At 39.6% G+C, this 16,313-nt stretch overlaps 1 protein-coding gene across 1 annotated transcript; it reads left to right on the forward strand.

Annotated features, from left to right (window-relative positions):
- The first annotated feature begins 12,784 nt into the window (after positions 1–12,784).
- LOC109880324 (uncharacterized) lies at positions 12,785–15,916 on the forward strand. The gene is made up of 5 exons (XM_031813300.1): positions 12,785–13,007; positions 13,812–14,129; positions 14,358–14,481; positions 15,030–15,069; positions 15,288–15,916. Exons 1-5 carry the CDS (start codon positions 12,938–12,940, stop codon positions 15,378–15,380), a joined length of 645 nt encoding a protein of 214 aa, XP_031669160.1. The 5' UTR covers positions 12,785–12,937; the 3' UTR covers positions 15,381–15,916.
- Positions 15,917–16,313: the final 397 nt, after the last annotated feature.

Here is a 16,313-nt window from a genome sequence, read left to right on the forward strand (position 1 = left end):
ACTCAAGAAACCTGCTTCAACATATAAAATGTTGAATTCCACCTTGTAGTGCAACCTTGTTTAGGCCTCAGCTCAGGCATCCCCATCTGGTGTTGTGTAGACTTTAGTTTTTCAGCACCTGCAGTGCTCCTGTGGAAGTATTCCACAGCTGCTTTCACTTTGTCCACAGTGGGCTTCATCACCTTCAGAGCATCTCTTACAATCAGGTTGATTGTGTGGGCAAGACATGAATGATGGGTCCATTTAAACATTTTCATGGCTTTGGTTATGTTAGCTGCATTGTCGCTAACAAAACAGACCACTTTTCCATCTACTTGCCATTCTCTGGTCACTCTCAACAGTTCCTCTGCCAAGTTCTCTGAGGTGTGTCTGTCGCTGAACTCAAAGCAGTCCAGAAGACAGCTAGACATCGAGAAATCTTCAATGAAGTGACATGTAAGAAGTGGTTACCCTTGATGTCCAGCAGTCAGTGGTTAGGAGTGGTTACCCTTGATGTCCAGCAGTCAGTGGTTAGGAGTGGTTACCCTTGATGTCCAGCAGTCAGTGGTAAGGCAAACTGCAGTAGCTTTTTGGACTCTTTCCCGCACTGAAGCCTGTGTGCTCTCGTTCAGTTGTGGAATCAGTGATTTTGAAAGCGTTTTTCTGCTTGGAATGGTGTACATTGGATTTAGACTATTGCTATAATAACAATTATATAACATAATCATTTCCAAAACCTCTGTCCTCCACGATCGACAATGGCTGGAAATCGGTGACAATCATTTTAGTCAATGCAATATCAACTTGGCCTTGTTTTTCTACAGACATAGAGTTTGGCATAAACTGGTCCATAGAAGAATGTGTTGCTGTGGGTTTCGGAGTAGGCCTAATTGACTGAGTGGATACATCTCCAGTTTCCAGAGGACTGACTATTGAATGTGACAGAATAATACTACGGTATCCATCTGAAACTTGTTCACGGAGGAAAACTCTGATACTATCTATATGGATGTATGATCTCTGCGGTACCTTCTATCTGAACCGCAAAGAGGTTCTATTGTCCTCCCTGGAATTCTGGCTTATTTACATAGGTCTCATCCCCCACACAAGCCTTTAAATACTGTGACACCCTGTGGAGATTGGGCCTGGGAGTGTTTAGGTTACTGTAACGTGGTGTTGTTTGATTGCACAATGGTGGTTGGTTTTGGGTTGAAAGTTTACACCTTTAGATATTATAAATGGAATTTAATACCTTGGTAATTTTATCCTGTATTTCCTAGGTTTCTAGGCCTCTGGCCAAGTAAGCGTCTCTTTGTTCATGCTATGTCCTGTAAATTAACCTTAGGATCTACAGTTGAAGTCAGAAGTTTACATACACTTAGGTTGGAGTCATTAAAACTCGTTTAACCATTCCACAAATTTCTTGTTAACAAACTATAGTTTTGGAAAGTCGGTTAGGACATCTACTTTGTACATGACAAGTAATTTTTCCAACAATTATTTCACCGTTTCACAATTCCAGTGGGTCAGAAGTTTACATACACTAATTTGACTGTGCATTTAAACAGCTTGGAAAATTCCAGAAAATGATGTCATGGCTTTAGAAGGCTAATTGACATCATTTGAGACAATTGGAGGTGCACCTGTGGATGTATTTCAAGGCCTACCTTCAAACTCAGTGCCTCTTTGCTTGACATCATGGGAAACTCAAAAGAAATCAGCAAAGACCTCAGAAAAAAAAAACTAAGTTTTTCACAATTCCTGACATTTAATCCAAGTAAAAATTCTGTTTTAGGTCAGTTAGGATCACCACTTTATTTTAAGAATGTGAAATGTCAGAATAATAGAGAGATTTATTTCAGCTTTTATTTCTTTCATCACATTCCCAGTGGGTCGGAAGTTTACATACACTTGGGTCAACTTGGGTTAACTTGGGTCAAACATTTTGGGTAGCCTTCCACAGGCTTCCCACAATAAGTTGGGTGAATTTTGGCCCATTCCTCCTGACAGAGCTGGTGTAACTGAGTCAGGTTTGTAGGGCTACTTGCTCACACACACACTTTTTCAGTTCTGTCAACAAATTTTATATAGGGTTGAGGTCAGGGCTTTGTGATGGCCACTCCAATACTTTGTCCTTAAGCCATTTTGCCACAACTTTGGAAGTATGCTTGGGGTTATTGTCCATTTGGAAGACCCATTTGTGACCAAGCTTTAAATTACTTAAATAATATGTATGTGGACAATTTTGGCAAAAACAATCTATTTGCAGATATTCCTTGTGAAGGTTCGTTGCAAATTCAAACATTTTACTCAAACTACAATATGTTCCACAGTGACTGTAAGCCCATTGGCAGCTTTTGCATTAAACCTTTATGGTTCACTGTACAGACTCACTATTCCCCACAAAGATCTCTGAATTGACCAAATGATTTGTTGTTTCTCAGAAACTACAGAGCATGGTGTTGGTTGAGCACAATATCTGCTCTGGTGCTGATCTAACCGTGGCGCTTATATATCAACAAGGGCGCACACTGGCCTTGACTAACACAATAAAAGCTAACCGGTGGGAAAAGACAAGGATGACTGAAACTTTCTCTCACTTCACTTCTTCTCTCGAGATGATCTTCTTCTCTGAGCGGGAGATCTCCCAGCATGCTCTGCTCCATTTCACCGGTGGGCAGAGCTATAGCTCTGATATGAAGAACTAACATTACTGATATGATTAACTACAAATATTTCACAGCCTTTTGTACAGCTGCCCGTGAATTCACTCCTAAGAAATGCTCAAAACATAACTTTACTATCTTAATGCTTACTTAACTCTTACTTACATATCTTTCCCAAACATGAGAACAGATGTCTAGGGCTGTCTAGCCACCCCATCAAGCCACCTCATCAACAGAGGTCCTGGCTAGGCATAACCACTAATAACAAATAAACTCTAGTCCCTTACTTAAATGATGTAAAGGTTTCTCTGCTCTAGTTGAGTAGAGGAGCTGCTGTCCGTAGCAGCCAGGCAGGAACACTTAGCCCATCAGGAGCACACTGTGGTGAGAATGTCCTCCTGGGAGAGAGGTGAATGTCACTGATGGAACGCTGCTTTGTTCCAACAGCAGGAAATAGTCCAAACTACTAAGGTGTCAGCTGACAGGAAACTGCTTAGCTAATAGGGCAGCAGGGACACCTGACCCTTTGGGGAGCTAAAGACAGGGGCACCTAAAGGCCTGGCAACATGACCTGGCTAATAACTAAGGGCAGGACACAGTGGCAGGTAAAGGCTGGCAGACAGGTCCTACTATATGGTCCAACAGGTCTCCAGCAACTGACTATCAAAGGCTGTTGGGCTACCAGCAGGGTATCTGTACTAGAGGCAGAGTTGTCAGAGGAAACAGTCTCTGTGGCTGGCACAGTCTGAGACTCGAAGGAGGGAGCGCTCTGGGCTCCATTGGCAGGAGCTGGCTTGATCCCTAGAGCAGGGCCAGGTAGGAGCTCTATGGCAGACAGTGTAAAGGGCTCTGGCAGAGACTACCCAACCGAACCAGGCAGGGAACTCCAGACAGCGGAAGTCTTACATGCTGACCAGATTGCTCGCGCACACGTTGATTTTGTCCACCCACACCAGAAGTGATCAGGACACGCAGGTTGAAATATCAAAACGAACTCTGAACCAACTATATTAATTTGGGGACAGGTCGAAAAGCATTAAGCATTTATGGCAATTTAGCTAGTTAGCTTGCTGTTGCAAACTAATTTGTCCTGGATTATAAACATTGTGTTGTTATTTTACCTGAAATGCACAAGGTCCTCTACTCCGACAATTAATCCACAGATAAAAGGGGAAACAGAGTGTGTTTCTAGTAATCCCTCCTCCTTTAGGCTTCTTCTTCTTCTTCTTTGCACTTCATATGGCGGTTGGCTACCAATTTTAAGGTGCATTACCACAACCAACTGGACTAGAGTGTGGACCTCAGTTCATCTTTCAACCACCCACATGGGGCGGCAGGTAGCCTAGTGGTTAGAGCGTTGGGCCAGTAACCCAACGGTTGCTAGAGCGACTCCCCGAGCTACAAGGTAAAAATCTGTCCTTCTCCACCTGAATAATGCAGTTAACGCACTGCCATCATTGTAAATATGAGGTCTTAAATGTAAGTTATACAGTATTATCAATTTCAGACTTGCGTTTCATTATGAGATGTGGATAACTACACTAAATGTATAGGTTCATTATACATCAGTTGTAACTGCAGATAGTCCTTAAAGGAATACAATTAATTCAAAGAAAGGTATTATATTTTGAACATTATTGAACTGGTGAATAGCCGGTCCAGTAACCATCAGTATACAAACATCAGCATCTTCCTGTTCTATACTGTAAAACATGCAACTTATAAAAAGTCCATGGAGCCTAAATATCCCAGTTTCCTGGACATTTGAATTTGGAGGATTTTTGAGCTGACATGGAATACTTCACTAAGCCAATGATTTCTGCTCAAATTGAGATGAATAAGAAACATGTAGTTTGCTGAAACTCTCAGCTTAAAATTCTGTGTTGGCTCAAAATGCATGTGTCTTAATAACATATTTCCCAATGTGCCGCTCTGCAAGATGTATTTTAGATTACATTATTGTAGTTTACAATTAAAATATATATTTCAGTATATAGCTATAGTAAAAAAGTGGATTTGTTTTCAGGACAGAAAAAAACTGTCCAGTCAATTAATTGGATAATAACTGAAACTGGAAAGGAGTCAAGGGGGACTCTATGTACAACATTAACATGCTTGTCTCAAACTGAGACAATACTTGACTGAACTTGAACCCAACTTGTCAAGTTAAATTGGAACAAAGGTTTTGCCAACTTGGACTAGTTACTTAAAGATCTTGAGTTGGGACAACTTTATTATTATTATTATTCTTTTTACAGTGTAGTTGTCAGAGGTTGATTTGATTTAATTTAAAGGTTGCAAAAATTCTAGAAAAAATCTCCACAAAAGCCACGGCCCTTGCAGAGCAAGGGGAACCACTACTTCAAGGTCTCAAAGCGAGTGACGTCACCGATTGAAATGCTATTAGCGCGCACCACCGCTAACTAGCTAGCCATTTCACATCTGCTACATGTGCTTATGATGAAGTACTGCCTGTGTTCATGATGAAGTACTGCCTGTGCTCATGATGAAGTAGTGCCTGTGCTCATGATGAAGTAGTGCCTGTGCTCATGATGAAGTAGTGCCTGTGCTCATGATGAAGTAGTGCCTGTGCTCATGATGAAGTACTTCCTGTGTTCATGATGAAATACTGTCTGTGTTCATGATGAAGTACTTCCTGTGTATTTCTGTGCTAGGTCAATCTCAGGTCTCTGATGACAGGATCAGTGGTAAGTGGTTGTTATTCTAATATTGACAGGTCATAATCAACCTATTGACTGGCTCTTTTCCTATTCAACTTTCAGGTGTGGTGCAGAGCCATATTTACATGTATGAGGCTTTGGTGTAGTGTACCTGGGAAGTTGACCTCTGTCTTCTCTTGACATCTCTCTCATTCACAGGTACAGTGGTTGGTGGAGTGATGGGTGCAGTGTTGTGTTTAATGTGTCTCATTGCTGTATTCTGTTTAATATGGCAGCAAAAGAGGAGAAAAGACATCTCTTCCAGGTAGAGAGAAAAACTATTACCTTGAAACTGAACAGTTACTCTGAATTGAATGTGATTTGACTGCCAGTTGTTTACTAGTTGATCTCTTATCTGATGTAGAAAACCCCCAGTTCCTGACCCTGAAATCATCAGAACTCCCTTAAAGACCCCACCAACATCCAAACAGTAAGATGCTCATTCTAGAGAACATTTAAGGGATCATGATGGATACCTATTTGAAAGAACACAATTACATTTTGAGAATATGCGCTATACAGGTTAAAACACATTCTTCATGATTAAATCATTATAATAAAAGAATAATGAATACGATGATGTGGTTCTTGTCATTACATTGTTTATTTTGATTTATTTCAGTTTCACACCAACCTCCAGTCCATCACACATGTGAGTATCTCTTCAACACTTTTAAAAGCTTTTTAAGATAAATAATAATTATAACAACAACAACGAAATGTTTGATTTTTCTGGTCACAATCAGCTCAACAATCAAGCGTAGGATGACTAAGAAGTAGGTTTACCTACTTTCATAGTCTCTTAATGTTTCTGTAATCTCTCTCATTGAGCAAGACATTTGGGAATGAAACTCGGAAATGTGTTTCTGTGGTGTGTGTTTCTTGTGGCTACATTGTCTGTTTTGATCCCTTTCAAACCAAGTTCTGTCACAAATGTGAGTATTTTTACAACTTTATTTGATTAGCCTGATAGAAAGCGTGAAACAGACAATATGGAGAATGTTACAAAATCTTTTAGCGTCAATTAACAAAAATGTAGTGGCTTTTAGGGCCCCCTAGTGGCTGGGGGCCCTAAGCAACCATTTATGTCACCTAAAAACGGCACTGACTGTCACTAATATAGGATACTCCATTCAATCAATATTTAAATGGCCTTCTTTTATACAGAATATCTCCTGAGAGACCAAATGACCTGCAATGTAGAAGGTGAGCTGAAATAATCATAAATAATGATAAAGATGCAGTCAGAATAAATATCTATGCCATTCTGTTGTATCTTTCTTAGGAAACTTTTAGAGAGTGACGAGAACTGAGGGACTACCATACTGCCTCACACACATCGGTTTATATCCATAGGCATTGTGGGTACTGAATAGTGGACTGAATGGCTGACACACATAGGCCTGCTGGTTATTGTATATCTAAATACAGTCTGTATGTAAATATATTTTGTAGTTGATTAATGATGAAACATGATAAATCCACACTAGACTTGTTTGTGGTTTTATACTTCACTTTTTTTTATAAATCAAGTGTTGTGATATTATAGTCTACAAAATGTCATAATGTCGACTACTTTCATGGTGTGTGTTTTTGTGTGCGTGTTGTTTTATTTCTTCAATTTTTATAAATCAAATGCTGTAAGATACTCAATGTTGTGATGTCCTTTGTTGTTGTGTGTGTTTGTTTTCAACTTTTCCAAATAAAATGTTTAAACAATGCTGTAATGTATGTTGTGACATCGCTTGTTATACAACGTGTCAAATCTGCTGCTGGCAATTCTTCAAGAGTGAATTGTCTTTGATTCTTCTGCAACTCAAAGAGACCAACCAAAAACACACACAAGTGCCACTAGGGGTCGCCTAAATATAATTTTAGAGAGAGGTTGAAACGGGATTGATCCTGTAGTTTTACAGCGCTCATGCAGGGTTAGCCTATAGACCCTACATTTATAATAATCAATGTATTTTGGGGGGGAATTGTATAGCCTACTTATAGAGAGCAATACTAATGGTGTATTTTTGTAGGCACTAACTCTGCCATTGTTCATTGGGAAAAGACGATTGGAAAATGTATGGACTTTTTGTAAGGTCTTTCGATAAAGGCTGAAAATAAGGTCTGTGGCAACACAGGCTTAGGAGATCTTCTACGTTTTGTACTATGAGATCATCTTCCTCAGATAACATAATTTTTTGTGATTTTTGAAGGATTTACGTAATAATAAAAACACAACACATGATCTTAATGAATTATGAAGCCTTCATGTTAATAACTGACTGATCATGAATCAAAAAGCAGTCATTTGTAAATGTAGCACATGGAGAAACTTCCTCCTCAGCAGGGTCATTGTGAGGTCACTTCCATTTTAATACCAGATACCAAATTCCAATTCTAATTCCAAATTGATTCCTAATTCCTAAATTCCTAATTGAAAAGCATTGAAGAGAATTGGTCTTGGAATTTCAGTGTACTTCATGTATTGACTGGAATTGACCCCAACCTTCTGCCTCAGCTTTAAGTGTCCCGCTTGCATTGCCTCATTAGCTTTTGTCATGTGTCGTGGAAATTTCCTCTATTTACCTAATCATGAGCACAAACCACACACAAGTCAGAGTTAGTTATCAAAGTCCATCTTTAATTATATGAGCTCTATCACAACCCTGTGACTCTCAGATGAATTCAGTGTCTAACCATGAATTCTCTGAGAGCCCCTTACACATTGCAACTGAGATACTTTAATAGCAAAGAACACACGTAGTCAGACAGCATAGACATAATACATCGTTCAGCTTTGTCTCCCTACTCAAACCCAGAAACATAAACCAATCCTCCATATCAACAGGCATATATCAAATTGTCATTTAGATACAACCAACTCTAAATACAACCAATCCTGGACAAGCTCACGGAGAGGAGAGTGAGGCTATAGGTTAAGATAAGAGGGAGCATGAGAATGATTCCAGACACTGCCATCCTCCTCTCCCCGATGGGAAAAGTAGGGAGTGGCTGGCACACAGACACAGTGGAGCAAAAGATATGTTTACACATGATGAGACCTTGACCTCTCCCCTCTCTGCGGCCCATGCAACTTAGTCTTGACATAGAACAGATACTGCAACCTCGCCACAGTATTATACAAAAATAACATTCTGATGAGAAGTAACTTACAAACATATGATAAATATAAAACATCTTACCTATGTTACCCACCAATTCTGATTATTCCCCAACACATGACATGGCCCTCTTTGAGTATAGTGAGCACCATCCCCCCCCCCCTCTCTCACCACCTCTCTTCCCCCTACACCCAGGCTCTGTTATTGCAGGTCATCAATTCCTAGAAGAGTCTCTCTCCTGATGGCCAGGCAGTGTGAAGAGAGAAGGTTTCACAAGAGAACAAAGGAACCTCTTCTCCATGAAGAGGTTCTCCAAAAGAACTTGAGAACTGAACAATGTCCATGTTTTGGAGAATGTGTACACGGTCGGGAGAGAATCCAGCCACGACTGGTCCATTTCGTTTAATGTTTGTGAAACTCATGAGACAATACAGTCACATTACCATAACTCTGTTTATACAAGAGCTCAGTTGTGAGGTTTGCATCTAATTGTTGTATAAAATGAATGAGTAAAGATGAAACTATTTGTGAAATTAGGTAAAGTGATTATAAACTGTTTAATGAAGGAAACTCCAATTCCCTTTGGAGTTTAACTAAGTCATAGGCCTCCCCCATGAGCACAGACATTGACCTGGCCTCATGGGACAGCCCTTTTCTGCTGTTACGAATATAACCCCCACCTGAAGGATTTCCCAGCAGACCAGTACCTCGATCACAGAGGGAGCTAAGGTTTAAGAAGATTGCTGAATCTTTTAACCATACCACGTGGTTAAACTCTGACACTATCGAGCCGACAGAATAAGAGCTACTCTTCAATACTAATTACTAGTCTGCAACTAGAAATTATGTACCCGTGAATGCGAGGACCGACAACCGCCGAAACATCTTTTCTATAAGAATGTTTCTGAATGGGACTCTGAAGTATCCATTCTAACCACGGAAGAGAGCGAGAGGGCGGACAAACTTTCCAACAGAGATCACGACAACACACTGAGCTTAAATATATATATTGATTGCAACTATTCCCGAATGAGTGAGCGTTCATGTGTAAAGGATTAGCATTTCAATTAATATAATTATCAAGTGTGTAGTGACTCATTTGCATAATTCCCACCTTTCTCAGTCTACACCCACTTCCCTATTGTCCACCAAGCCGTAATATTGGTTTATCCCACTAGGAAAACTCCCCTATCATTTCCTTGTAACCATATGTACTACTGTTTGTTTATGCATTACTGTGATTATTTAGTTAGTTAATAAATAAATGATTGAGTCAATTGATGTATGGATGATTCATAGTGAAGACTGGGTTCGTGCAGATAACCAACAATTTACGACGTTTGGAATGAGACTAACGTAAGGTAAAGAATAATTCATTAATTAGAAGACTAATTGATCAGATATTAAAATATCGTATTGGATGAGATATAGCCTTGTACACTAGCCCCAGGGAAACGACTTCAATCACAGAGCCCATGGTCCCCAGTAGGAGTAGGCACTGGTGAAAATGCACTGTGTGACCCAGCCAGAACCAAGACACCCTCCGTGGGGATAGAAAAGCGTGATATGCGAGTAAGTCTAGCTCAAGACCCAGAAACAGAATGCAATTAAATGGAGTTAGACAACTATTTTTCTGGTTTCTTATGAAGCCTAGAGACTGAATACCAGACAGTAGCATGGATGTGTGTAACTGCTCCTTCAACTGTGCTGCCAACAGCCAATCGACTGTAAAAGCCCGGCTAGTGAGCATTCTGAATTTGTAGGCTCTGAGGTGCTTGCTGGGTGCACATACATAGCATTCGGAAAGTATTCAGACCCCTTCCCTTTTTCTACACTTTGTTACTTACAGCAGAGGTGGCCAACTCCAGTTCTTGGGGCCTGATTGGGATGGAGAAAAAGTGTGACACCAAACACAGCTGATTAATCAAATTGGATTCTAAACTGAAGATCATGATTAGGTGACTATTGGCATCAGTTAACGCAGCCTTGTTCTAAAATTGATTAAATACCTTTTTTTCCCCCTCATCAATCTACACACAATACCCCATAATGACAAAGCAGAAGAAAAAAAAAACATATGTTTTACAAAAAAAAATATATATGCGTATTTACAAAAGTATTCAGATCCTTTGCTATGAGAATCGAAATTGAGCTCAGGTGCATCCTATTTCCATTGATCATCCTTGAGATGTTTCTACAACTTGATTCGAGTCCACCTTGGGTAAATTCAATTGATTGGACATGCCTGCTTCTGGAGACGGAAGGATATGTCCTCCCTCAAAACGGGCATGAAAAGCATTGAGCTTTTGAGGGGTGCGAATGCCCTTCACTCCTGGGATTACCCGGTTACAGAAATTGGAAATAGTAATGGAGTTGCCAAGCTAGGAAGTTTAGCATGATAGCCGACGTTAGCCAGGAGGCATTTTAGTCTAAATGAGGCTAATTAACTAAATCGGTGGTTGACCGAGACAGACACGCTCTACCACAAAGGGACAGTTTAGTTGGTGCAGAAAAGACATTCTGAACTTTGAAGGCCGAGACTAGGCACCAATGACACCAAAAGTATAACTTTACTTATGTAATAATTACTATTACTTAAATTGATACTCAAGATTTACTCAACCAAACACACACCATAAGTCTACTTTTTCATCACTTTTTACTACCACAAGACCTCATTCACCTTACAAAGTTCAACACGTGCTGTCATTTTGAAATGGAATGAGGTTAAATAAATGAAGGATAAAATATTGCAGACAAAGAAAATAACTGGACTTATGTCATATTTTGTGAGAGAAGTGAACATTATCTATAATATGTTCCACTCTTCTATTTAGTCTTTCAATAAGTAAACAGCAGGTGGTCTTGATAAAGCCACAATCTGGAGTTTGTGTTTCAGCCCAATGATAGCTACATTCGCTGAGGGATGGGGATGGAGAAAGGTAACATTACAAACATGGATACCGCAATAATACAAAAAAATGGAATACATTTGGTTAGTGTTAGAGTTGATTGAAACTAACCATAACCTGCATCAGTTCTACACTTGATAAAAAGCACTCTTCAGCCTTATGGTGGTGCAGAATCTATCATTGTTTGTGTCTAAAGAAGGAAGTGGACCTGTTGATGTGTCTGTAGCTGATCATAAGACCTCTCTGTGGTGAGAGCTCTACAAAGACCCCAGTCACAAAGACCAAGATGCACTAGCAGAGGTGTAACACAAATACAAGCTAGACAACAGCAGCACCTCCTATGCTCAGCTCTCAAGGTCCATAACTAGTCAACCCAAGTTTTACTTTGTTTCTCTATTGAACAACTAACATTGGATAGACGTTGAGTTCTGTACTCGGTCTGAGCAGACAACATTGAGTAAGTAATGTGTGGTTCTGCAGTTGGCCAGTATGTTTGTATTCAGGCTGCTTCTGCTTCTGGTGCTGTGGGATGCAGTTAGTCAATAAGAAATCAACTTCACTACTAATGCTCAATCTGAAAACCATGAAACAGGACACTCAATCTGTTTCCCTTCATGTTGGCAGTGGCTGAAATAAAGACATCCTTCTGCCCAACCCAACACTTATATTTTAACATATAAGATAGAGTGATAAGTGGGGGGAATGACTGTCAAGTGTAATTTCAGGACCAACCATAATGCAGAGGTGTAAAGTACTTAAGTAGTACTTGAAAGTATTTTTAATTAAGTAGTTTTTTGTGGTACCTGTACTTTACTATATTTATTTTTTACAACTTTTACTTCACTACATTCCCGTTTCCCATTATAAATCAGACCTGTCCTGAAACTGCACCAGTAGGGATACCAACGCATCCCTACTGGTGCACGTACATTCTGGGCTCTATTTTATAAGTATGTAGGGTTTATAAATGAGGCCCCTGGACTTTATTGCCCTGCTGCAGATTTATTAAAAAGGCATTGGTATTTAAAGGAAATAATTGAGTGATTATAATAATGTTATATCATAAACATAGCACTGGGTAGGTTCATTTCCTGTTATTAACCTGGAGGACCAGATCTAACACTCTATTCCACATCAAGTAACTCATGCAAGCAGTACCATTAGACCTGCCAAGGCAGCAGCTAATGGTTATCCATAATGAATACAAATAACCATCACTTACATACACTTTATATACCCCCCCCCCCCCTCAGTCTAGAGCAGGAAGTGGACCTTTTGACATGTGTATTTACTGTTATGCAGTATGTGATGGTTGCACCGCATAGCCCTTAGACACAGCCCAAGAGATGCGTGGTCATTGTGAAAGTATCACTTAGAATACTTTTACACAACACCACTTCCTCCTCTCGGCCAGCACCAGATCATGTAACTGGGTCAAACCTGTCAAAGGACCATCACTTTGGATAACTTTAGTTTGACTTTTGTTCTGCTGTCAGTCTGAGCATAAAATATTGGACTAACGTCTGGTTTGGCAGTTGGTCAGTATGTGTGGAAGACGTGCATTCAGGCTTTCTCTGCTTCTGCTGGTGTGGTGTGTGTGCACAGCCTTTGAAGGTAAGATTAGTCCTGTTCTCAAACACACAGCATGCATGTACAGTTTGTACAACACTGAAAAAGGAAAGGGGTCCTGTTCTCATGTTTCATTTATTAAATATTAATGGCATTATCATTACCTCTTATGAATAGGAGTTCTACTCAGCACAATCTGAACTGCATTTATGGAAGCAGAAACTGTCAGAATACTCTATTTTATTTATACAGTCAGAAGTTTACATACACCTTAGCCAAATACATTTAAAACTCAGTTTCACGATTCCTGACATTTAATCCTAGTAAAAATTCCCTGTCTTAGGTCAGTTAAGATCACCACTATATTGATTTTCCCATGTCAAGCAAAAAGGCACTGAGTTTGAAGGTAGGCCTTGAAATACATCCGCATGTTGTCAATTAGCCTATCAGAAGCTTCTAAAGCCATGACATCATTTTCTGGAATTTTCCAAGCTGTTTAAAGGCACAGTCAACTTAGTGTATGTAAACTTCTGATCCACTGGAACTGTGATGAAGTGAATTATAAGTGAAATAATCTGTCTGTAAACAATTGCACAAAGTAGATGTCCTAACCGACTTGCCAAAACTATACTTTGTTAACAAGAAATTTGTTGAGTGGATGAAAAATGAGTTTTAATGACTCCAAGTGTATGTAAACTTCTGACTTCAACTGTGTGTACACATACATACAAACATACACCTTTCTCTTATGCAACAAACTGGGCATTGCAATTGTAATGCTATTCAATGCAAAACAAACATTTTAGATGAAACAATACACTCACAAACCATTTTCCTTGATGTTTACAGAGATTCAAGTGAAAACATTGGAAACAGGAGCAGATTTGGGCACTCCTGCCTGTCCAAACCAAACCATTCATAAAATGATGTTTGTAATATGTAAGGTAGATAGAGTGATAAGTAGTGGGAATGAGTGTAAAGTGGCTCGTCGGTTTGACCAAAATGGTACAGACAACACTTGTGACCCCAGAGTCACACTACAGATAGAGAGTGACAGAGTGTTTCTAAACATCACCAACATACAACCATCTGATGAAGGGAGCTACACCTGTGAGTGTGTACATAATCGAGGAAGACATTTTTTTAATCTCAATATTTCTGTCAATGGTAAGTGTTTGGTTTTGCGTGTCAGTTCAATAGACACATTCTGTAATACACGTTTATCTTGTACTGTGAATGTTTGGTCTCAATTAGTCATCTCTACCATCTCAGTCCAAGTGAATTGGATTATAACAAAAATAGTCTTCAAATTGAGCATCTGTCAACATGACCAGAGTGGAGGAAGAGAAACAAGCCATATAGGATCACAATGAGTTCTTCTCTTTTCTTTTTCAGGATCCCATGTCACAAACATCCTTTCTTTCATACGTCCTTTCAATGTCATGATAATAACAGCCTTTGCAGGATTTGTAGCCGTTGTGGTCCTTGTTGGAATAATCAGGAGGAAATGTAATCTCAAGTAAGAGATTCTTATTAGCTTGTTAAAATAAAAGTTGATGGCTATTTGACATATTTGGTAATTTAATTAATCTATTACTTTGTTACGGAGGTCCTGTAATAATATTCTGTAAATTCAATCTCAAATAGCAATCTGATCTACAAATCATATAGAGAACTATGGGCCTCAGAAATATGCGGTAGGCTATACTGTAGGTCTAATATTTGTTTCTGCTCTCTTGCCAAGGAAATATCAATGGTGTATCTGTGAGTGACAAAGAGCTGGCAAGAGAGCATGAACAGATCTAACTGAAGTCATGAAATACATGAGGGTGTGACATAGGCTACTTGACCTACATTCAAGTCTGACTCGATAAGGTTATTGTAAGTCACTAATAACTGAACTGTTTAGGGTTTTCACTTCCTGCCTTGTCAAAAATGAGTGTAGGAAAAAAACATGCATGCAGCCACGCACAAACAAACAGTCAAATATTTTGTTCCAGAAAGCATCTGCTGTGTAAAACTATGTTATGTTACGTTCATTCACTGGTCTTCTGTTCTTTTACACAGCAGGAGAACACAGCAGAAAGCGGTGTACACCTTTAAAGAGGTGATGCAACAATACGGTCCTTTCAATCAGGGCTGTTACTGCTTGCTGCTCTTACCTGTAGTCGAAAGACTGTCAGGGCTGATATTGCAGTCGTAAGGCATTTGCAGACTATGCTCTTTCACATTTTGAATTGAATTTGACAACATTTAAAATATTTCCACAAACCTATATTACATTTACAAGTGTAATATGGTGACATATTGTTAATGTATTTGTAGGAGGAGCAACAGGACATTGATCCCTACAACACGCTCACAAGTAGAGACAATGGGATCTACTCAACTCTCCAGCTGACACCTTCTAACCCCTGACCTCTAGCACCGTTGACCAATGACGACATGTCATTAGACACCTTTTTCTATCACTAGGGGTTAAATACTATTTCACCAGCCCTGGATATACAACTGTACAGTATGTCCATTTACTGTATATATTGATTACTGTAATGCCCCTATTTTTACAGCGGATACACTGACTTTATATAGTTCCATTGATTGGTTAGACATCTGGCTGAATAGGTCCTGTACTGTAGATCGTCTTCTGTTGCTGTAAATATCAGCACTTACTGCTGAATCATGCACATTGTTACGTAGAACCAATGTTCCTGTGGACAGATGTGATCATGTGCATTTTCTCCAGGTGTCAGTGTATTGGATTGGTAAAAGATATTCCCTGCAGCAGTAGAGATTTACAGTCATCATCACAACATGCTTCGTGACAAATGTATTTTCCTTGCTTTCAATGTTCCATCTCCATGTATCATGTAGGCCTACATGAGTTACATGTTCAGGTGAAGAGATGTAACGACAAAACTAAAGCATTTATTAAAACGTCATTTCCAAACAGATCCATGGCCTCTATAGTAATATGTATACTGTATGGATCTAACCCAGCATGTACACTCTAGAGGAAAACTCACTGTTATCCACATCGTATACTGTATGGATCTAACCCAGCATGTACACTCTAGAGGAAAACAAACCATTATCTACAGTACATCAGGCTTATATGATATAAGAACCCTTCAGCCTTGTGGTGGAGCAGAATCTATCATTGTTTGTGTATAAAGGAGGAAGTGGAACCTGTTGAGGTGGCTGTAGTTAATAATTCGGCCTCGTGGTGCTTTGCAAAGACCAGGATGCACTAGCAGAGGTCCAAGTGTTTCTGTGAAACAGTAAGACTGGTAGAAGCTAGAAAACAGCACCACTTCCTCCTCTCAGCTCTCAAGGTCCATTATGACTAGT

The sequence above is a fragment of the Oncorhynchus kisutch genome, unplaced genomic scaffold (genome assembly GCF_002021735.2).
Source record: "Oncorhynchus kisutch isolate 150728-3 unplaced genomic scaffold, Okis_V2 Okis05a-Okis16b_hom, whole genome shotgun sequence".
Taxonomy (NCBI): domain Eukaryota; kingdom Metazoa; phylum Chordata; class Actinopteri; order Salmoniformes; family Salmonidae; genus Oncorhynchus; species Oncorhynchus kisutch.

Excerpts from the sequence above, each read along its gene's own strand:
- LOC109880324 (XM_031813300.1), top strand. The coding sequence starts at position 12,938 with ATGTGTGGAAGACGTGCATTCAGGCTTTCTCTGCTTCTGCTGGTGTGG. Across the intron at positions 14,130-14,357 it reads TCTCAATATTTCTGTCAATG|GATCCCATGTCACAAACATC; the intron begins GTAAGTGTTTGG and ends TTTCTTTTTCAG. Across the intron at positions 15,070-15,287 it reads CGGTGTACACCTTTAAAGAG|GAGGAGCAACAGGACATTGA; the intron begins GTGATGCAACAA and ends ATGTATTTGTAG.